This window comes from Hyperolius riggenbachi, chromosome 2 (assembly GCF_040937935.1).
Source record: "Hyperolius riggenbachi isolate aHypRig1 chromosome 2, aHypRig1.pri, whole genome shotgun sequence".
Lineage (NCBI taxonomy): Eukaryota > Metazoa > Chordata > Amphibia > Anura > Hyperoliidae > Hyperolius > Hyperolius riggenbachi.
In genome coordinates this window covers 4,551,165-4,575,049 of record NC_090647.1, presented here as the reverse complement: position 1 = coordinate 4,575,049, position 23,885 = coordinate 4,551,165, and the positions used below count along the sequence as shown (strand labels likewise).

General features: G+C 51.8%; 1 protein-coding gene across 1 annotated transcript in view; it reads left to right on the top strand.

Annotated features, from left to right (window-relative positions):
* DCHS1 (dachsous cadherin-related 1) overlaps nt 1–23,885 on the top strand; it is a 215,306-nt gene that overhangs the window by 22,281 nt on the left and 169,140 nt on the right. The window contains exon 2 of the mRNA XM_068266467.1: nt 1,902–3,652. Coding sequence (XP_068122568.1) covers nt 1,946–3,652 — 1,707 coding nt within the window. The 5' untranslated portion in view covers nt 1,902–1,945. The remainder of the gene's footprint in view (nt 1–1,901; nt 3,653–23,885) is intronic.

Genomic DNA, 23,885 nt, shown 5'->3' with positions numbered 1-23,885 from the left:
TATATACAGGAGGGGCAGATGTCTCCGCTGTCCCCGCAGTTGGTTTGGGAAAGGCTTTGTGTGACATGTTGGGGTTCTGTGACATATATATATATATATATATATATATATATATATATATATATATATATATATATATATACAGGAGGGGGCAGATGTCTCCGCTGTCCCCGCAGTTGGTTTGGGAAAGGCTTTGTGTGACATGTTGGGGTTCTGTGACATATATATATATATATATATATATATATATATATATATATATATACAGGAGGGGGCAGATGTCTCCGCTGTCCCCGCAGTTGGTTTGGGAAAGGCTTTGTGTGACATGTTGGGGTTCTGTGACATATATATATATATATATATATATATATATATATATATATATATATATATATATACAGGAGGGGGCAGATGTCTCCGCTGTCCCCGCAGTTGGTTTGGGAAAGGCTTTGTGTGACATGTTGGGGTTCTGTGACATATATATATATATATATATATATATATATATATATATATATACAGGAGGGGGCAGATGTCTCCGCTGTCCCCGCAGTTGGTTTGGGAAAGGCTTTGTGTGACATGTTGGGGTTCTGTGACATATATAAATATACAGGAGGGGGCAGATGTCTCCGATGTCCCCGCAGTTGGTTTGGGAAAGGCTTTGTGTGACATGTTGGGGTTCTGTGACATATATATATATACAGGAGGGGGCAGATGTCTCCGATGTCCCCGCAGTTGGTTTGGGAAAGGCTTTGTGTGACTGTGTGAAGTTTGTAGAGGGGGCGGTGGGGGGGGCAGCCTGTGTACAAGGCTTGTATTGTGTCTATCCTGGTATATTATTTCCACACGGCGACATCTCCTCGCCGCCTGTTATTAATAATAGATCTGGCAATACCCCCTCCTCGTCTCCATAGAAAACCAAAAACTCACAGCCGGAATTCCCAGAACATTTCCAGGGATAAGTCCCAACCAACAATCCTCTCCAACCACTTCAAACAGTGCGAGAGTGACGAGGGCCAAATCCCCCACTGTCACATACTGTCACACATCCTCCAACTGTCACACATCCCCCCCACAGTGTCACATATCCCCCCCCAACTGTCACCCCCCCCCCCCTGTCACACATCCTGCCTCTGTCACCCCCCCCCCCCCCGTCACACATCCTCCAACTGTCACACATCCCTCCCACTGTCATACATCCCCTCCCACTGTCACATACTGTCACACATCCTCCAACTGTCACACATTCCCCCGTCACACATCCTCCAACTGTCACACATCCCCCCGTCACACATCCTCCAACTATCACACATCCCCCCCCAACTGTCACACATCCTCCCCCCCCCCCCCCCCGTCACACATCCTCCAACTGTCACACATCCCTCCCACTGCCACACATCCCTCCCACTGTCACCCCCCCCCCCCCACACACACACACACACACACACATGCTGTCACACATCCCTCCCTCCATCACACATCCTCCAACTGTCACACATCCCTCTAACTGTCACACATCCCCTCCCCCCACTGTCACCCCCCCCAACTATTACACATCCCCTCCGTCACACACCCCCAGTGTCACCCCCCCCCCCCCCCAACCGTCACACATCCCCCACACACTGCCACATATCCCTCCCACTGTCACACATCCCCCCCCCCAGTGTCACATATCCCCCCCCCCACGTCTCTCACACACACACTGTCACACATCCCCCACCATAACCCCTCCCCCGTACACTGTCACTCATTCCCCCAACTGTCACATATCCTCTGACAGTCAAGATTTTTCAGCAGTGATAGTTTTCTGTGGTCCAGCACTGTCAGTTTTAGAAATAGAGACCCTAATGTGGTCTATGAATCCCAAGTGAGTCCTAATGTGTCCTTCTTCTTCTTCACAGAATGGATCCCCCTCACCTCTGGCCTTGAAGTGGACTCAGACATCATGCTGCTGCCCAGGCTGCTCCTGCTCCTGCTCTGCTCCTCAGCCTCCTCCTCTCAGGACGTGCTGGAGCTACACATCGATGAAGAACAACCTGCCGGCACCATTATCGGTGACATCAGTGCAGGCCTTCCACCCGAATCCAGAGGGCACATGTTCTTCATCTCAGATCAGGAGGGAAGTGGGGTCACCAGTGACTTAGATATAAATGAGCACACAGGAATGATCAAAACTGCTCGAGTTCTGGACAGGGAGCAACGGAACCTCTACACCTTCATAGCTGTCACCCCTGAGGGCGTCACTGTGGAGGTGCACGTCCATGTGGATGACATCAATGACCATTCCCCCACCTTTGCTAAGGACCGTATGGAGCTCAGCATCCCCGAGCACACACCCCGGGGAACTCGCTACCCTCTGGAACCAGCTGTGGATTTAGACAGTGGTGTTCTCAGCACTCTGGGCTACCTGATTCAAAGGGGAGACCCCACGCAAGCCTTCCGGCTAGAGACTCGTAGTGCCTCCAGTGGCATACTCGCCGTGGATCTGGTGGTGAACTCTGATCTGGACAGAGAAAATTGCTCCGTCTATTCTTTAGTTCTGGAAGCTTACGACGGGGGTTCTCCAAGTCGGAGTTCACAAATAAAACTGGATGTCTCCATACTGGACATCAATGATCATGCCCCAGTGTTCAATCAAAGTCGTTACCAGGCCCTCATATCTGAAAGCCTGACACCTGGGTCCAGCGTACTACAAGTCTACGCTACTGATGCCGACCTAGGCCAAAACGGGAAGGTCACTTATGAAATCAACCGTAGACAGAGTGACCCTGAGGGTTTCTTCACCATTAATCCCTATTCTGGACTCATACAGCTCAGTAAACCCTTGGACTACGAGACCCGGAAAGCTCATGAGCTGGTAGTCCAGGCCCGCGATGGGGCAGCCCAGCCAGAAGTGGGAACAGCCTTTGTGTCCATTCAGGTCCGAGATTCCAACGACAACCAACCCAGCATGACCATCATCTTCCTGAGTGAAGATGGAGCCCCACAAGTATCTGAAGGAGCCACGCCTGGACAATACGTGGCTCGCATCTCTGTCTCAGATCCGGACTACGGAGAACATCCAGACGTGGACGTGACGCTGGAAGGTGGGGAGGGAAAATTTGCTCTGACAACTAAAGACAGTATTATCTACCTTATTTGTGTGGACAAGCTGCTAGACAGAGAGGAGCGGGACTCCTACCGACTCCGGGTCCTCGCCACCGATGCCGGAACCCCACCTCTGAGGGCAGAGTCCTCCTTTGTCCTTGTGGTAACAGACGTCAACGATAACCCACCGGTCTTTGACCGACAGGAGTACAGCCATAATGTCCCGGAAGCGGTGCATCCTGGGAGTTTCCTGCTGCAGGTCACCGCCCGGGATAAAGACCTGGGAGAGAATGGAGAAGTGAGGTACAGCCTTCTAGATACACCTTGGTTTCAGATCCACCCGGAAACTGGAGTCATCACTACTTCAGCTCCGCTGGATTATGAGAGGGATCCGCAGCCCACGATGACCGTGGTGGCCTCAGACCGAGGAAAGCCAGCTCTGTCTGCTACGGCTATTGTGAAGGTCCAGTTATTAGATGTAAACGATAATCAGCCTGTCTTCGCCAATGCGGTTTATAACGCTGCACTGAGTGAGAGCACCACTAGGGGGAGCTGCTTCCTGAAGGTAAGCTGAATGGAACATACCATTTATTGCTGGGGGGTAACTAACATTCTGGAACGTCCGTAGCATCAAATGGCTCCTCAGATGCCCCCACCTCAGGGACCACCGAGGAGGTCACCGCTTTACTTGCAAGCCAAGTGTTATAAACTAAGGGGCCACATAGTATTTTGTTTGTCCAGAGCCCCATTTAAAGGACACCTGAAGTGAGGGGGATATGGATGCTGCCAAATGTATTTCCTGTTAAACAATACCAGTTGCCTGGCAGCCCTGCTGATCTCTCTGGCTGCAGCAGTGTCTGAGTCAAACCAGGAACAAGCATGCAGCTAATCCAGCCACACTTCAGTCTGAGCACCTGTTCTGCTGCATGCTTGTTCCGGGGCTATGGATAAATGTATTAGAGGCAGAGGATCAGCAGGGCTGCCAGGCAATCTGCATTATGTAAAAGGAATATCCTTCACTACAGGTGTTCTTTAACCTAATACTGCCTCTCTGGGAGGAAATGACAGATGCCAGGGCTTGGGGGTCTTACAGATTCTTCCTCCTTCCATGGGAATGTCCAGCACTTTATAAAGGGGATGTGGAGGCGAGGAAGAGATGTTTGCTGAAATGAGAGGTTGGCATTATTATCAGATGATGTTTTGTGAGAACTGTGAAAGTGAAACTCCACATAAAACATTATTTCAGCTTTGCCCAGAACGATATTATCCATTCTTCTGAGTCCCTAGTGAGAGATTATGATAATATATTACAGGATGTCTCCCAAACAACAGGGAAAAAGCCATCTTTGTTGTCACCAAAACAAGTTTCACAACTTTACACATTATCTCACTAGTCCCACAAGTCTACTCCATAGAGCCATGGCTTCCAGCACCTCACACTCTGCCTCACTACTCCCACAAGTCTACTCCATAGAGCCATGGCACCTCACACTCTGCCTCACTACTCCCACAAGCCTCCTCCATAGAGCCATGGCTTCCAGCACCTCACACTCTGCATCACTACTCCCACAAGCCAACTCCATAGAGCCATGGCTTGCAGCACATCACACTCTGCCTCACTACTCCCACAAGTCTACTCCATAGAGCCATGGCTTCCAGCACCTCACACTCTGCCTCACTACTCCCACAAGTCTACTCCATAGAGCCATGGTTTGCAGCACCTCACACTCTGCCTCACTACTCCCACAAGTCTACTCCATAGAGCCATGGCTTCCAGCACCTCACACTCTGCCTCACTACTCCCACAAGCCAACTCCATAGAGCCATGGCTTGCAGCACATCACACTCTGCCTCACTACTCCCACAAGTCTACTCCATAGAGCCATGGCACCTCACACTCTGCCTCACTACTCCCACAAGTCTACTCCATAGAGCCATGGTTTGCAGCACCTCACACTCTGCCTCACTACTCCCACAAGTCTACTCCATAGAGCCATGGTTTGCAGCACATCACACTCTGCCTCATTCTTCCAACAAGTCTACTCCATAGAGCCATGGCTTCCAGCACATCACACTCTGCCTCATTCTTCCAACAAGTCTACTCCATAGAGCCATGGCTTCCAGCACATCACACTCTGCCTCATTCTTCCAACAAGTCTACTCCATAGAGCCATGGCTTGCAGCGCCTCACACTCTGCCTCATTCCTCCCACAAGTCTACTCCATAGAGCCATGGTTTGCAGCACCTCACACACTGCCTCACTACTCCCACAAGTCTACTCCATAGAGCCATGGCTTCCAGCACCTCACACTCTGCCTCACTACTCCCACAAGTCTACTCCATACAGCCATGGCTTGCAGCACCTCACACACTGCCTCACTACTCCCACAAGTCTACTCCATAGAGCCATGGCTTCCAGCACCTCACACTCTGCCTCACTACTCCCACAAGTCTACTCCATACAGCCATGGCTTGCAGCACCTCACACACTGCCTCACTACTCCCACAAGTCTACTCCATAGAGCCATGGCTTCCAGCACCTCACACTCTGCCTCACTACTCCCACAAGTCTACTCCATAGAGCCATGGTTTGCAGCACCTCACACTCTGCCTCACTACTCCCACAAGCCTACTCCATAGAGCCATGGCTTGCAGCAAATCACACTCTGCCTCATTCCTCCGACAAGACTACTCCATAGAGCGATGGTTTGCAGCACCTCACACTCTGCCTCATTCTTCCTACAAGTCTACTCCATACAGCCATGGCTTCCAGCACCTCACACTCTGCCTCATTCTTCCAACAAGTCTACTCCATACAGCCATGGATTGCAGCACCTCACACTCTGCCTCACTACTCCCACAAGTCTACTCCATAGAGCCATGGCTTGCAGCACCTCACACTCTGCCTCACTACTCCCACAAGCCTCCTCCATAGAGCCATGGCTTCCAGCACCTCACACTCTGCCTCATTCTTCCAACAAGTCTACTCCATACAGCCATGGATTGCAGCACCTCACACTCTGCCTCACTACTCCCACAAGTCTACTCCATAGAGCCATGGCTTTAAGCAAATCACACTCTGCCTCATTCCTCTAACAAGACTAATCCATAGAGCCATGGTTTGCAGCACCTCACACTCTGCCTCACTACTCCCACAAGTCTACTCCATAGAGCCATGGCTTGCAGCACCTCACACTCTGCCTCACTACTCCCACAAGTCTACTCCATAGAGCCATGGCTTGCAGCACCTCACACTCTGCCTCACTACTCCCACAAGTCTACTCCATAGAACCATGGCTTGCAGCACCTCACACTCTGCCTCACTACTCCCACAAGTCTACTCCATAGAGCCATGGCTTCCAGCACCTTACACTCTGCCTCACTACTCCCACAAGTCTACTCCATAGAGCCATGGCTTCCAGCACCTCACACTCTGCCTCACTACTCTCACAAGTCTACTCCATAGAGCCATGACTTGCAGCACCTCACACTCTGCCTCATTCCTCCCACAAGTCTACTCCATAGAGCCATGGCTTCCAGCACCTTACACTCTGCCTCACTACTCCCACAAGTCTACTCCATAGAGTCATGGCTTCCAGCACCTCACACTCTGCCTCACTACTCCCACAAGTCTACTCCATAGAGCCATGGCTTCCAGCAAATCACACTTTGCCTCATTTCTCCGACAAGACTACTCCATAGAGCCATGGTTTGCAGCACCTCACACTCTGCCTCATTCCTCCTACAAGTCTACTCCATAGAGCCATGGCTTCCAGCACCTCACACTCTGCCTCACTACTCCCACTCTGCCTCACTACTCCCACAAGTCTACTCCATAGAGCCATGGCTTGCAGCACCTGACACTCTGCCTCACTACTACCACAAGTCTACTCCATAGAGCCATGGCTTGCAGCACCTGACACTCTGCCTCACTACTCCCACAAGTCTACTCCATAGAGCCATGGCTTGCAGCACCTCACACTCTGCCTCACTACTCCCACAAGCCTACCCCATAGAGCCATGGCACCTCACACTCTGCCTCACTACTCCCAAAAGTCTACTCCATAGAGCCATGGCTTGCAGCACCTCACACTCTGCCTCATTCTTCTGACAAGTCTACTCCATAGAGCCATGGCACCTCACACTCTGCCTCACTACTCCCACAAGTCTACTCCATAGAGCCATGGCTTACAGCGCCTCACACTCTGCCTCATTCTTCTGACAAGTCTACTCCATAGAGCCATGGCACCTCACACTCTGCCTCACTACTCCCACAAGTCTACTCCATAGAGCCATGGCTTCCAGCACCTCACACTCTGCCTCACTACTTCCACAAGTCTACTCCATAGAGCCATGGCTTGCAGCACCTCACACTCTGCCTCTTTCCTCCAACAAGTCTACTCCACAGAGCCATGGCACCTCACACTCTGCCTCACTACTCCCACAAGCCAACTTCATAGAGCCATGGCTTCCAGCAAATCACACTCTGCCTCATTCCTCCCACAAGTCTACTCCATAGAGCCATGGCTTGCAGCACCTCACACTCTGCCTCACTACTCCCACAAGTCTACTCCATAGAGCCATGGCTTCCAGCAAATCACACTCTGCCTCATTCCTCCCACAAGTCTACTCCATAGAGCCATGGCTTGCAGCACCTCACACTCTGCCTCACTACTCCCACAAGCCAACTTCATAGAGCCATGGCTTCCAGCAAATCACACTCTGCCTCATTCCTCCCACAAGTCTACTCCATAGAGCCATGGCTTGCAGCACCTCACACTCTGCCTCACTACTCCCACAAGCCAACTTCATAGAGCCATAGCTTCCAGCAAATCACACTCTGCCTCATTCCTCCCACAAGTCTACTCCATAGAGCCATGGCTTGCAGCACCTCACACTCTGCCTCACTACTCCCACAAGCCAACTCCATAGAGCCAGGGCTTCCAGCAAATCACGCTTTGCCTCATTCCTCCAACAAGTCTACTCTATAGAACCATGGCTTCCAGCACCTCACACTCTGCCTCACTACTCCCACAAGCCAACTCCATAGAGCCATGGCTTACAGCACCTGACACTCTGCCTCACTACTCCCACAAGTCTACTCCATAGAGCCATGGCTTCCAGCACCTCACACTCTGCCTCACTACTCCCACAAGCCTACTCCATAGAGTCATGGCTTCCAGCTCCTCACACTCTGCCTCACTACTCCCACAAGTCTACTCCATAGAGCCATGGCACCTCACACTCTGCCTCACTACTCCCACAAGTCTACTCCATAGAGCCATGGCTTCCAGCACCTCACACTCTGCCTCACTACTTCCACAAGCCAACTCCATAGAACCATGGCTTGCAGCACCTCACACTCTGCCTCACTACTCCCACAAGTCTACTCCATAGAGCCATGGCACCTCACACTTTGCCTCACTACTCCCACAAGTCTACTCCATAGAGCCATGGCTTGCAGCACCTCACACTCTGCCTCACTACTCCCACAACCTAATAGTACCATGGTTTTCTATGGACAAATGGTCTGGTCACAGTGGCTGTAGCTTTGTCCCTGTGCTCAGAAGTGATGGTTGCTGGGTAGTGTGAGGTGGTTGGGGTCTGGTGGCTGTAGCTATGTCCCTATGCTCAGAAGTGATGGTTGCTGGGTAATATTAGGTGGCTGGGGACAAAAGGTCTGGTCACGGTGGCTGTAGCTGTGTCCCTGTGCTCAGAAGTGATGGTTGCTGGGTAATATGAGGTGGCTGGGGACAAATGGGCTGGTCACGGTGGCTGTAGCTGTGTCCCTGTGCTCAGAAGTGATGGTTGCTGGGTAATAGGAGGTGGCTGGGGACAAATGGTCTGGTCACGGTGGCTGTAGCTGTGTCCCTGTGCTCAGAAGTGATGGTTGCTGGGTAATATGAGGTGGCTGGGGACAAATGGTCTGGTCACGGTGGCTGTAGCTGTGTCCCTGTGCTCAGAAGTGATGGTTGCTGGGTAATATGAGGTGGCTGGGGACAAATGGTCTAGTCACGGTGGCTGTAGCTGTGTCCCTGTGCTCAGAAGTGATGGTTGCTGGGTAATATGAGGTGGCTGGGGACAAATGGTCTGATCACTGTGGCTGTAGCTGTGTCCCTGTGCTCAGAAGTGATGGTTGCTGGGTAATATAAGGTGGCTGGGGACAAATGATCTGGTCACGGTGGCTGTAGCTGTGTCCCTGTGCTCAGAAGTGATGGTTGCTGGGTAATATAAGGTGGCTGGGGACAAATGGTCTGGTCACGGTGGCTGTAGCTGTGTCCCTGTGCTCAGAAGTGATGGTTGCTGGGTGGTGTGAGGTGGTTGGGGTCTGGTCACTGGCTGTAGCTGTGTCCCTGTGCTCAGAAGTGATGGTTGCTGGGTAATATAAGGTGGCTGGGGACAAATGGTCTGGTCATGGTGGCTGTAGCTGTGTCCCTGTGCTCAGAAGTGATGGTTGCTGGGTAATATGAGGTGGCTGGGGGCAAATGGTCTGGTCACGGTGGCTGTAGCCGTGTCCCTGTGCTCAGAAGTGATGGTTGCTGGGTAATATGAGGTGGTTGGGGACAAATGGTCTGGTCACGGTGGCTGTTGCTGTGTCCCTGTGCTCAGAAGTGATGGTTGCTGTGTAATAGGAGGTGGCTGGGGACAAATGGTCTGGTCACGGTGGCTGTTGCTGTGTCCCTGTGCTCAGAAGTGATGGTTGCTGGGTAATATGAGGTGGCTGGGGACAAATGGTCTGGTCACGGTGGCTGTAGCTGTGTCCCTGTGCTCAGAAGTGATGGTTGCTGGGTAATATGAGGTGGCTGGGGACAAATGGTCTGGTCACGGTGGCTGTAGCTGTGTCCCTGTGCTCAGAAGTGATGGTTGCTGGGTAATATGAGGTGGCTGGGGACAAATGGTCTGGTCACGGTGGCTGTAGCTGTGTCCCTGTGCTCAGAAGTGATGGTTGCTGGGTAATATGAGGTGGCTGGGGACAAATGGTCTGGTCACGGTGGCTGTAGCTGTGTCCCTGTGCTCAGAAGTGATGGTTGCTGGGTAGTGTCAAGTGGTTGGGGTCTGGTGGCTGTAGTTGTGTCCCTGTGCTCAGAAGTGATGGTTGCTGGGTAATATTTGGTGGCTGGGGACAAATGGTCTGGTCACGGTGGCTGTAGCTGTGTCCCTGTCCTCAGAAGTGATGGTTGCTGGGTAGTGTCAGGTGGTTGGGGTCTGGTGGCTGTAGCTGTGTCCCTGTGCTCAGAAGTGATGGTTGCTGGGTGGTGTGAGGTGGTTGGGGTCTGGTCACTGGCTGTAGCTGTGTCCCTGTGGTCAGAAGTGATGGTTGCTGGGTAATATGAGGTGGCTGGGGACAAATGGTCTGGTCACGGTGGCTGTTGCTGTGTCCCTGTGCTCAGAAGTGATGGTTGCTGGGTAATATAAGGTGGCTGGGGACAAATGGTCTGGTCACGGTGGCTGTAGCTGTGTCCCTTTGCTCAGAAGTGATGGTTGCTGGGTAATAGGAGGTGGCTGGGGACAAATGGTCTGGTCACGGTGGCTGTAGCTGTGTCCCTGTGCTCAGAAGTGATGGTTGCTGGGTGGTGTGAGGTGGTTGGGGTCTGGTCACTGGCTGTAGCTGTGTCCCTGTCCTCAGAAGTGATGGTTGCTGGGTAGTGTCAGGTGGTTGAGGTCTGGTGGCTGTAGCTGTGTCCCTGTGCTCAGAAGTGATGGTTGCTGGGTGGTGTGAGGTGGTCGCAGTGGCAGTTTTCGGAGGCTCGGAGGTCCTGCTGGGCGTACGCAGTACGGCTAGTGAGGTCACAGGGCCTGAACATTGTGTGGTCATTTCTTGTTGCAGCGGTCTGTGAATGTAGTAAATGGAAACTTGCAAGGAAATAGTTGGATGAAAAGTTTCCTCCTAGTGATTAGAGAGAGGAAGGAAGGCGGACATCCTATGGGGGAAATGTTTGTATTAGTGGTAATGTTTGCATTGTCTAGCAGGAGCACAGTGCTGGTACAGGAGACAGACTGACTATTATAACTGTGATGTCACATGACGTGCTAGCATGGCAGTTACTGCAGTATGAGGTGGAAGCTGGAGAATGAGGAATGACTTGCTGTAGATGATGTAGTGGTGGTAATGTCCATGAGAACCCAGTAACTGGTGGTCAGTCATGTGAAATGATAGCCCCAACCTCCGGGAACTCCAGATATCTACCCAAGCTTCTCAAACAGCTCTTTATATGCAGTGTGGTCATCTTGTCCACATCCTGCCTCCTCTGTGATGCCACCAGTCCACGTGTCTCCCCGGTCCTGGCAAACTCTTCACTGAGGATCTTCTGTTAGAGAAGGTCTTCCCCGAACACCTGGTGGTGCTCACATGCCCCTAACCACTCTGACACCAAACGCTTCGCTTCAGCTTCCTGTGTACAGTGCCTGTGTAACCCTGTCTTTCTCAGCCCACCTGTAAGACAATAGGGAAACATACTGCCACTATCCGGTATACTGCCAGCCCACCTGTAAGGCAATAGGGAAACACTGCCACTATCCTGTATACTGCCAGCCCGCCTGTAAGGCAACAGGGAAACATACTGACACTATCCGGTATACTGCCAGCCCACCTGTAAGGCAATAGGGAAACACTGCCACTATCCGGTATACTGCCAGCCCATCTGTAAGACAACAGGGAAACACTGCCACTATCCGGTATACTGCCAGCCCACCTGTAAGACAACAGGGAAACATACTGACACTATCCGGTATACTGCCAGCCCGCCTGTAAGGCAATAGGGAAACACTGCCACTATCTGGTATACTGTCAGCCCACCTGTAAGGCAACAGGGAAACACTGCCACTATCTGGTATACTGCCAGCCCACCTGTAAGGCAATAGGGAAACACTGCTACTATCTGGGATACTGCCAGCCCACCTGTAAGGCAATAGGGAAACACTGCCACTATCCGGTATACTGCCAGCCCACCTGTAAGGCAATAGGGAAACACTGCCACTATCCGGGATACTGCCAGCCCACCTGTAAGGCAACAGGGAAACACTGCCACTATCCGGGATACTGCCAGCCCACCTGTAAGGCAACAGGGAAACACTGCCACTATCCGGTATACTGCCAGCCCACCTGTAAGGCAATAGGGAAACACTGCCACTATCCGATATACTGCCAGCCCACCTGTAAGGCAACAGGGAAACACTGCCACTATCCGGTATACTGCCAGCCCACCTGTAAGACAACAGGGAAACATACTGCCACTATCCGGTATACTGCCAGCCCACCTGTAAGACAACAGGGAAACATACTGCCACTATCCGGTATACTGCCAGGCCACCTGTAAGGCAATAGGGAAACATACTGCCACTATCCGGTATACTGCCAGCCGATCTGTAAGGCAATAGGGAAACACTGCCACTATCCGGTATACTGCCAGCCCACCTGTAAGACAACAGGGAAACACTGCCACTATCCGGTATACTGCCAGCCCACCTGTAAGGCAATAGGGAAACACTGCCACTATCCGGGATACTGCCAGCCCACCTGTAAGGCAACAGGGAAACACTGCCACTATCCGGTATACTGCCAGCCCACCTGTAAGGCAATAGGGAAACATACTGCCACTATCCGGTATACTGCCAGCCCACCTGTAAGACAACAGGGAAACATACTGCCACTATCCGGTATACTGCCAGCCCACCTGTAAGGCAATAGGGAAACACTGCCACTATCCGGGATACTGCCAGCCCACCTGTAAGGCAATAGGGAAACACTGCCACTATCCGGTATACTGCCAGCCCACCTGTAAGACAACAGGGAAACACTGCCACTATCCGGTATACTGCCAGCCCACCTGTAAGACAACAGGGAAACATACTGACACTATCCGGTATACTGCCAGCCCACCTGTAAGACAACAGGGAAACATACTGACACTATCCGGTATACTGCCAGCCCACCTGTAAGGCAATAGGGAAACACTGCCACTATCCGGTATACTGCCAGCCCACCTGTAAGGCAATAGGGAAACATACTGCCACTATCCGGTATACTGCCAGCCCACCTGTAAGGCAACAGGGAAACATACTGACACTATCCGGTATACTGCCAGCCCACCTGTAAGGCAACAGGGAAACACTGCCACTATCCGGTATACTGCCAGCCCACCTGTAAGGCAATAGGGAAACACTGCCACTATCCAGTATACTGCCAGGCCACCTGTAAGGCAATAGGGAAACACTGCCACTATCCGGTATACTGCCAGCCCACCTGTAAGGCAACAGGGAAACACTGCCACTATCCGGTATACTGCCAGCCCACCTGTAAGACAACAGGGAAACATACTGCCACTATCCGGTATACTGCCAGCCCACCTGTAAGGCAACAGGGAAACACTGCCACTATCCGGGATACTGCCAGCCCACCTGTAAGACAACAGGGAAACATACTGCCACTATCCGGTATACTGCCAGCCCACCTGTAAGGCAATAGGGAAACACTGCCACTATCCAGTATACTGCCAGGCCACCTGTAAGACAACAGGGAAACACTGCCACTATCCGGTATACTGCCAGCCCACCTGTAAGACAACAGGGAAACACTGCCACTATCCGGTATACTGCCAGCCCACCTGTAAGGCAATAGGGAAACACTGCCACTATCCGGTATACTGCCAGCCCACCTGTAAGGCAATAGGGAAACACTGCCACTATCCGGTATACTGCCAGCCCACCTGTAAGACAACAGGGAAACATACTGCCACTATCCGGTATACTGCCAGCCCACCTGTAAGGCAACAGGGAAACATACTGCCACTATCCGATATACTGCCAGCCCACCTGTAAGGCAATAGGGAAACATACTGCCACTATCCGGTATACTGCCAGCCCACCTGTAAGACAACAGGGAAACACTGACACTATCCTGTATACTGCCAGCCCGCCTGTAAGGCAACAGGGAAACATACTGCCACTATCCGGTATACTGCCAGCCCACCTGTAAGACAATAGGGAAACACTGCCACTATCCTGTATACTGCCAGCCCGCCTGTAAGGCAATAGGGAAACATACTGACACTATCTGGTATACTGCCAGCCCACCTGTAAGACAACAGGGAAACATACTGACACTATCTGGTATACTGCCAGCCCGCCTGTAAGGCAACAGGGAAACACTGCCACTATCCGGTATACTGCCAGCCCACCTGTAAGGCAACAGGGAAACATACTGCCACTATCCGGTATACTGCCAGCCCGCCTGTAAGACAACAGGGAAACATACTGCCACTATCCGGTATACTGCCAGCCCGCCTGTAAGACAACAGGGAAACATACTGACACTATCCGGTATACTGCCAGCCCACCTGTAAGGCAACAGGGAAACACTGCCACTATCCGGTATACTGCCAGCCCACCTGTAAGACAACAGGGAAACACTGCCACTATCCGGTATACTGCCAGCCCACCTGTAAGACAACAGGGAAACATACTGCCACTATCCGGTATACTGCCAGCCCACCTGTAAGGCAATAGGGAAACATACTGCCACTATCCGGTATACTGCCAGCCCGTCTGTAAGGCAATAGGGAAACACTGCCACTATCCGGTATACTGCCAGCCCACCTGTAAGGCAACAGGGAAACACTGCCACTATCCGGTATACTGCCAGCCCACCTGTAAGGCAATAGGGAAACACTGCCACTATCCTGTATACTGCCAGCCCGTCTGTAAGGCAATAGGGAAACATACTGACACTATCTGGTATACTGCCAGCCCACCTGTAAGGCAATAGGGAAACACTGCCACTATCCGGTATACTGCCAGCCCACCTGTAAGACAACAGGGAAACACTGCCACTATCCGGTATACTGCCAGCCCACCTGTAAGGCAATAGGGAAACACTGCCACTATCTGGTATACTGCCAGCCCACCTGTAAGGCAACAGGGAAACATACTGACACTATCCGGTATACTGCCAGCCCACCTGTAAGACAACAGGGAAACACTGCCACTATCCGGTATACTGCCAGCCCACCTGTAAGGCAATAGGGAAACATACTGCCACTATCCGGGATACTGCCAGCCCGCCTGTAAGACAACAGGGAAACATACTGACACTATCCGGTATACTGCCAGCCCACCTGTAAGGCAATAGGGAAACACTGACACTATCCGGTATACTGCCAGCCCACCTGTAAGACAACAGGGAAACATACTGCCACTATCCGGTATACTGCCAGCCCACCTGTAAGACAACAGGGAAACATACTGCCACTATCCGGTATACTGCCAGCCCACCTGTAAGACAACAGGGAAACACTGACACTATCCGGTATACTGCCAGCCAACCTGTAAGGCAACAGGGAAACACTGCCACTATCCGATATACTGCCAGCCCACCTGTAAGGCAACAGGGAAACATACTGCCACTATCCGGTATACTGCCAGCCCACCTGTAAGACAACAGGGAAACACTGCCACTATCCGGTATACTGCCAGCCCACCTGTAAGACAACAGGGAAACATACTGACACTATCCGGTATACTGCCAGCCCACCTGTAAGACAACAGGGAAACATACTGACACTATCCGGTATACTGCCAGCCCACCTGTAAGGCAATAGGGAAACACTGCCACTATCCGGTATACTGCCAGCCCACCTGTAAGGCAATAGGGAAACATACTGCCACTATCCGGTATACTGCCAGCCCACCTGTAAGGCAATAGGGAAACACTGCCACTATCCGGTATACTGCCAGCCCACCTGTAAGGCAATAGGGAAACATACTGCCACTATCCGGTATACTGCCAGCCCGCCTGTAAGGCAATAGGGAAACACTGCCACTATCCGGTATACTGCCAGCCCACCTGTAAGGCAATAGGGAAACACTGCCACTATCCGGTATACTGCCAGCCCACCTGTAAGACAATAGGGAAACATACTGCCACTATCCGGTATACTGCCAGCCCACCTGTAAGACAACAGGGAAACATACTGCCACTATCCGGTATACTGCCAGCCCACCTGTAAGGCAATAGGGAAACATACTGCCACTATCCGGTATACTGCCAGCCCACCTGTAAGGCAACAGGGAAACATACTGCCACTATCCGGTATACTGCCAGCCCACCTGTAAGACAACAGGGAAACACTGCCACTATCCGGTATACTGCCAGCCCACCTGTAAGGCAACAGGGAAACACTGCCACTATCCGGTATACTGCCAGCCCACCTGTAAGACAACAGGGAAACATACTGCCACTATCCGGTATACTGCCAGCCCGCCTGTAAGACAACAGGGAAACACTGCCACTATCCGGTATACTGCCAGCCCACCTGTAAGGCAATAGGGAAACATACTGCCACTATCCGGTATACTGCCAGCCCACCTGTAAGACAACAGGGAAACATACTGCCACTATCCGGTATACTGCCAGCCCACCTGTAAGGCAACAGGGAAACACTGCTACTATCTGGGATACTGCCAGCCCACCTGTAAGGCAATAGGGAAACACTGACACTATCCGGTATACTGCCAGCCCGCCTGTAAGGCAATAGGGAAACACTGACACTATCCGGTATACTGCCAGCCCGCCTGTAAGACAACAGGGAAACACTGCCACTATCCGGTATACTGCCAGCCCACCTGTAAGACAACAGGGAAACACTGACACTATCCTGTATACTGCCAGCCCGCCTGTAAGGCAACAGGGAAACACTGCCACTATCCGGTATACTGCCAGCCCACCTGTAAGACAACAGGGAAACACTGCCACTATCCGGTATACTGCCAGCCCACCTGTAAGGCAACAGGGAAACATACTGCCACTATCTGGTATACTGCCAGCCCACCTGTAAGACAACAGGGAAACACTGCCACTATCCGGTATACTGCCAGCCCACCTGTAAGGCAATAGGGAAACATACTGCCACTATCCGGTATACTGCCAGCCCGCCTGTAAGACAACAGGGAAACATACTGACACTATCCGGTATACTGCCAGCCCACCTGTAAGGCAACAGGGAAACACTGCCACTATCCGGTATACTGCCAGCCCACCTGTAAGACAACAGGGAACCACTGCCACTATCCGGTATACTGCCAGCCCACCTGTAAGACAACAGGGAAACATACTGCCACTATCCGGTATACTGCCAGCCCACCTGTAAGGCAATAGGGAAACATACTGCCACTATCCGGTATACTGCCAGCCCGTCTGTAAGGCAATAGGGAAACATACTGCCACTATCCGGTATACTGCCAGCCCACCTGTAAGGCAACAGGGAAACACTGCCACTATCCGGTATACTGCCAGCCCACCTGTAAGGCAATAGGGAAACACTGCCACTATCCTGTATACTGCCAGCCCGTCTGTAAGGCAATAGGGAAACATACTGACACTATCCGGTATACTGCCAGCCCGTCTGTAAGGCAATAGGGAAACACTGCCACTATCCGGTATACTGCCAGCCCACCTGTAAGGCAACAGGGAAACATACTGCCACTATCTGGTATACTGCCAGCCCACCTGTAAGGCAATAGGGAAACACTGCCACTATCCGGTATACTGCCAGCCCACCTGTAAGACAACAGGGAAACACTGCCACTATCCGGTATACTGCCAGCCCACCTGTAAGGCAATAGGGAAACACTGCCACTATCTGGTATACTGCCAGCCCACCTGTAAGGCAACAGGGAAACATACTGACACTATCCGGTATACTGCCAGCCCACCTGTAAGACAACAGGGAAACACTGCCACTATCCGGTATACTGCCAGCCCACCTGTAAGGCAATAGGGAAACATACTGCCACTATCCGGGATACTGCCAGCCCGCCTGTAAGACAACAGGGAAACATACTGACACTATCCGGTATACTGCCAGCCCACCTGTAAGGCAATAGGGAAACACTGACACTATCCGGTATACTGCCAGCCCACCTGTAAGACAACAGGGAAACATACTGCCACTATCCGGTATACTGCCAGCCCACCTGTAAGACAACAGGGAAACATACTGCCACTATCCGGTATACTGCCAGCCCACCTGTAAGACAACAGGGAAACACTGACACTATCCGGTATACTGCCAGCCAACCTGTAAGGCAACAGGGAAACACTGCCACTATCCGATATACTGCCAGCCCACCTGTAAGGCAACAGGGAAACATACTGCCACTATCCGGTATACTGCCAGCCCACCTGTAAGACAACAGGGAAACACTGCCACTATCCGGTATACTGCCAGCCCACCTGTAAGACAACAGGGAAACATACTGACACTATCCGGTATACTGCCAGCCCACCTGTAAGACAACAGGGAAACATACTGACACTATCCGGTATACTGCCAGCCCACCTGTAAGGCAATAGGGAAACACTGCCACTATCCGGTATACTGCCAGCCCACCTGTAAGGCAATAGGGAAACATACTGCCACTATCCGGTATACTGCCAGCCCACCTGTAAGGCAATAGGGAAACACTGCCACTATCCGGTATACTGCCAGCCCACCTGTAAGGCAATAGGGAAACATACTGCCACTATCCGGTATACTGCCAGCCCGCCTGTAAGGCAATAGGGAAACACTGCCACTATCCGGTATACTGCCAGCCCACCTGTAAGGCAATAGGGAAACACTGCCACTATCCGGTATACTGCCAGCCCACCTGTAAGACAATAGGGAAACATACTGCCACTATCCGGTATACTGCCAGCCCACCTGTAAGACAACAGGGAAACATACTGCCACTATCCGGTATACTGCCAACCCACCTGTAAGGCAATAGGGAAACATACTGCCACTATCCGGTATACTGCCAGCCCACCTGTAAGGCAACAGGGAAACATACTGCCACTATCCGGTATACTGCCAGCCCACCTGTAAGACAACAGGGAAACACTGCCACTATCCGGTATACTGCCAGCCCACCTGTAAGGCAACAGGGAAACACTGCCACTATCCGGTATACTGCCAGCCCACCTGTAAGACAACAGGGAAACATACTGCCACTATCCGGTATACTGCCAGCCCGCCTGTAAGACAACAGGGAAACACTGCCACTATCCGGTATACTGCCAGCCCACCTGTAAGGCAATAGGGAAACATACTGCCACTATCCGGTATACTGCCAGCCCACCTGTAAGACAACAGGGAAACATACTGCCACTATCCGGTATACTGCCAGCCCACCTGTAAGGCAACAGGGAAACACTGCTACTATCTGGGATACTGCCAGCCCACCTGTAAGGCAATAGGGAAACACTGACACTATCCGGTATACTGCCAGCCCGCCTGTAAGGCAATAGGGAAACACTGACACTATCCGGTATACTGCCAGCCCGCCTGTAAGACAACAGGGAAACACTGCCACTATCCGGTATACTGCCAGCCCACCTGTAAGACAACAGGGAAACACTGACACTATCCTGTATACTGCCAGCCCGCCTGTAAGGCAACAGGGAAACACTGCCACTATCCGGTATACTGCCAGCCCACCTGTAAGACAACAGGGAAACACTGCCACTATCCGGTATACTGCCAGCCCACCTGTAAGGCAACAGGGAAACATACTGCCACTATCTGGTATACTGCCAGCCCACCTGTAAGACAACAGGGAAACACTGCCACTATCCGGTATACTGCCAGCCCACCTGTAAGGCAATAGGGAAACATACTGACACTATCCGGTATACTGCCAGCCCACCTGTAAGACAACAGGGAAACATACTGCCACTATCCGGTATACTGCCAGCCCACCTGTAAGGCAACAGGGAAACACTGCCACTATCTGGTATACTGCCAGCCCACCTGTAAGGCAACAGGGAAACACTGCCACTATCTGGGATACTGCCAGCCCGCCTGTAAGGCAATAGGGAAACACTGCCACTATCCGGTATACTGCCAGCCCGCCTGTAAGACAACAGGGAAACATACTGCCACTATCCGGTATACTGCCAGCCCGCCTGTAAGACAACAGGGAAACATACTGCCACTATCCGGTATACTGCCAGCCCACCTGTAAGGCAACAGGGAAACATACTGACACTATCCGGTATACTGCCAGCCCGCCTGTAAGGCAATAGGGAAACATACTGCCACTATCCGGTATACTGCCAGCCCACCTGTAAGACAACAGGGAAACATACTGCCACTATCCGGTATACTGCCAGGCCACCTGTAAGGCAATAGGGAAACATACTGCCACTATCCGGTATACTGCCAGCCGATCTGTAAGGCAATAGGGAAACACTGCCACTATCCGGTATACTGCCAGCCCACCTGTAAGACAACAGGGAAACACTGCCACTATCCGGTATACTGCCAGCCCACCTGTAAGGCAATAGGGAAACACTGCCACTATCCGGTATACTGCCAGCCCACCTGTAAGACAACAGGGAAACACTGCCACTATCCGGTATACTGCCAGCCCACCTGTAAGGCAATAGGGAAACACTGACACTATCCGGTATACTGCCAGCCCACCTGTAAGGCAATAGGGAAACACTGCCACTATCCGGTATACTGCCAGCCCACCTGTAAGGCAATAGGGAAACATACTGCCACTATCCGGTATACTGCCAGCCCACCTGTAAGGCAATAGGGAAACATACTGCCACTATCCGGTATACTGCCAGCCCACCTGTAAGGCAATAGGGAAACACTGCCACTATCCGGTATACTGCCAGCCCACCTGTAAGACAACAGGGAAACACTGCCACTATCTGGGATACTGCCAGCCCGCCTGTAAGACAACAGGGAAACATACTGCCACTATCCGGTATACTGCCAGCCCACCTGTAAGACAACAGGGAAACACTGCCACTATCCGGTATACTGCCAGCCCACCTGTAAGACAACAGGGAAACATACTGCCACTATCCGGTATACTGCCAGCCCGCCTGTAAGACAACAGGGAAACATACTGCCACTATCCTGTATACTGCCAGCCCACCTGTAAGGCAACAGGGAAACATACTGCCACTATCCGGTATACTGCCAGCCCACCTGTAAGACAACAGGGAAACACTGCCACTATCCGGTATACTGCCAGCCCACCTGTAAGGCAACAGGGAAACATACTGCCACTATCCGGTATACTGCCAGGCCACCTGTAAGACAACAGGGAAACATACTGCCACTATCCGGTATACTGCCAGCCCACCTGTAAGACAATAGGGAAACACTGACACTATCCGGTATACTGCCAGGCCACCTGTAAGACAACAGGGAAACATACTGCCACTATCCGGTATACTGCCAGCCCACCTGTAAGACAATAGGGAAACACTGACACTATCCGGTATACTGCCAGGCCACCTGTAAGGCAACAGGGAAACATACTGCCACTATCCGGTATACTGCCAGCCCACCTGTAAGGCAACAGGGAAACATACTGCCACTATCCGGTATACTGCCAGGCCACCTGTAAGACAACAGGGAAACATACTGACACTATCCGGTATACTGCCAGCCCACCTGTAAGGCAATAGGGAAACACTGCCACTATCCGGTATACTGCCAGGCCACCTGTAAGATAACAGGGAAACATACTGCCACTATCCGGTATACTGCCAGCCCACCTGTAAGACAACAGGGAAACATACTGACACTATCTGGGATACTGCCAGCCCGCCTGTAAGGCAATAGGGAAACACTGCCACTATCCGGTATACTGCCAGCCCACCTGTAAGGCAATAGGGAAACACTGCCACTATCCGGTATACTGCCAGCCCACCTGTAAGGCAATAGGGAAACATACTGCCACTATCCGGTATACTGCCAGCCCACCTGTAAGACAACAGGGAAACATACTGACACTATCCGGTATACTGCCAGCCCACCTGTAAGACAACAGGGAAACACTGCCACTATCCGGTATACTGCCAGCCCACCTGTAAGGCAATAGGGAAACATACTGCCACTATCCGGTATACTGCCAGCCCACCTGTAAGACAACAGGGAAACATACTGACACTATCCGGTATACTGCCAGCCCACCTGTAAGGCAACAGGGAAACACTGCCACTATCCGGGATACTGCCAGCCCACCTGTAAGGCAACAGGGAAACATACTGCCACTATCCGGTATACTGCCAGCCCACCTGTAAGAGAACAGGGAAACATACTGACACTATCTGGTATACTGCCAGCCCACCTGTAAGGCAATAGGGAAACACTGCCACTATCCGGTATACTGCCAGCCCACCTGTAAGGCAACAGGGAAACATACTGCCACTATCCGGTATACTGCCAGCCCACCTGTAAGACAACAGGGAAACATACTGCCACTATCCGGTATACTGCCAGCCCACCTGTAAGACAACAGGGAAACACTGCCACTATCCGGTATACTGCCAGCCCGCCTGTAAGAGAACAGGGAAACATACTGCCACTATCCGGTATACTGCCAGCCCACCTGTAAGGCAACAGGGAAACACTGCCACTATCCGGTATACTGCCAGCCCACCTGTAAGGCAATAGGGAAACACTGCCACTATCTGGTATACTGCCAGCCCACCTGTAAGGCAACAGGGAAACACTGCCACTATCCGGTATACTGCCAGCCCACCTGTAAGGCAACAGGGAAACACTGCCACTATCCGATATACTGCCAGCCCACCTGTAAGGCAATAGGGAAACACTGCCACTATCCGGTATACTGCCAGCCCACCTGTAAGACAACAGGGAAACACTGCCACTATCCGGTATACTGCCAGCCCACCTGTAAGACAACAGGGAAACACTGCCACTATCCGGTATACTGCCAGCCCACCTGTAAGGCAATAGGGAAACACTGCCAGTATCCGGTACTGCGCCACTATCTGGGGCTGTGATCACCACAGCGGCACCCCTAGCCATGGCTGCACCTGGGGCTGTGAGCACCTGTAACCCTATGGTAGGCACACCACTGATCCGGACCACAAAAGTCCTTCTGTGTACTGACACTGACCCTGCTTTGCTGATGTGCTGTTGCTGCTTTTTGTGGAGTGTTGTAGCAGCACAACACCCATATTCAGCGTCATGTGTGGCCACTGTCACAGCCCCCCCTCACTGCAGATAAGTGATTGACATTTGTGACACGACACCTTCTGCTGTGTTTCCCCCACACAGTGTCACACCAAACCTGTGTGACCAACCGTGCTGAGTGTTATTGGTGACATTAATGTGTCAAAATAATCATTTCACTGGTGACAATACCCCTTTGCTGGTCACTGCCTGCTGTGTGATCAGTGTGTAGTGTTTTCAGTGTCACATCAACATCCCTGTGACCGTACTGTGTTATCGGGGATCTCAGTGTGACACAAAAAAACATTAAGGCCTCTTTCACAGTGGGACGTTGCGTTTTGATGCAACGTTAAAGTCGCAATGCAAATTACAACGCAACGCCCCAAAAAAGTCGCAACACAACTTAATGCCCCGTTATGGTCGCATACAGTAGAGCATACAGGCAATAAAAAGTATACTTCCAAGTCATTACTGAGCATGTGCAAACGTCTATAGCAGCTAATAACGTGTATAACGCACAGCATGCGGCACTTTCTAATAACGCTGCACGTTACACACAAACGCAACGTGTGCACTGTGAATGTCGCACAGACTTCCTAATGCTGTGCATTATTCGGCGGTGAAACATTTTCTAACGTGCAACTTTAACATCGCACTGTGAAAGAGTCCTCAGTGTTCAAAACACGGGCGGGGGAGGTACATAACATTCACTGCACAGCGGGTAAAGCTGGTGGTGACGGAAGGAAGAGAAGCTCTGCGTGGCTGTGGAGTGGAGTCAGTGGCAGCCTGGTCAGCCGCTTCTTCTCCTTGTCC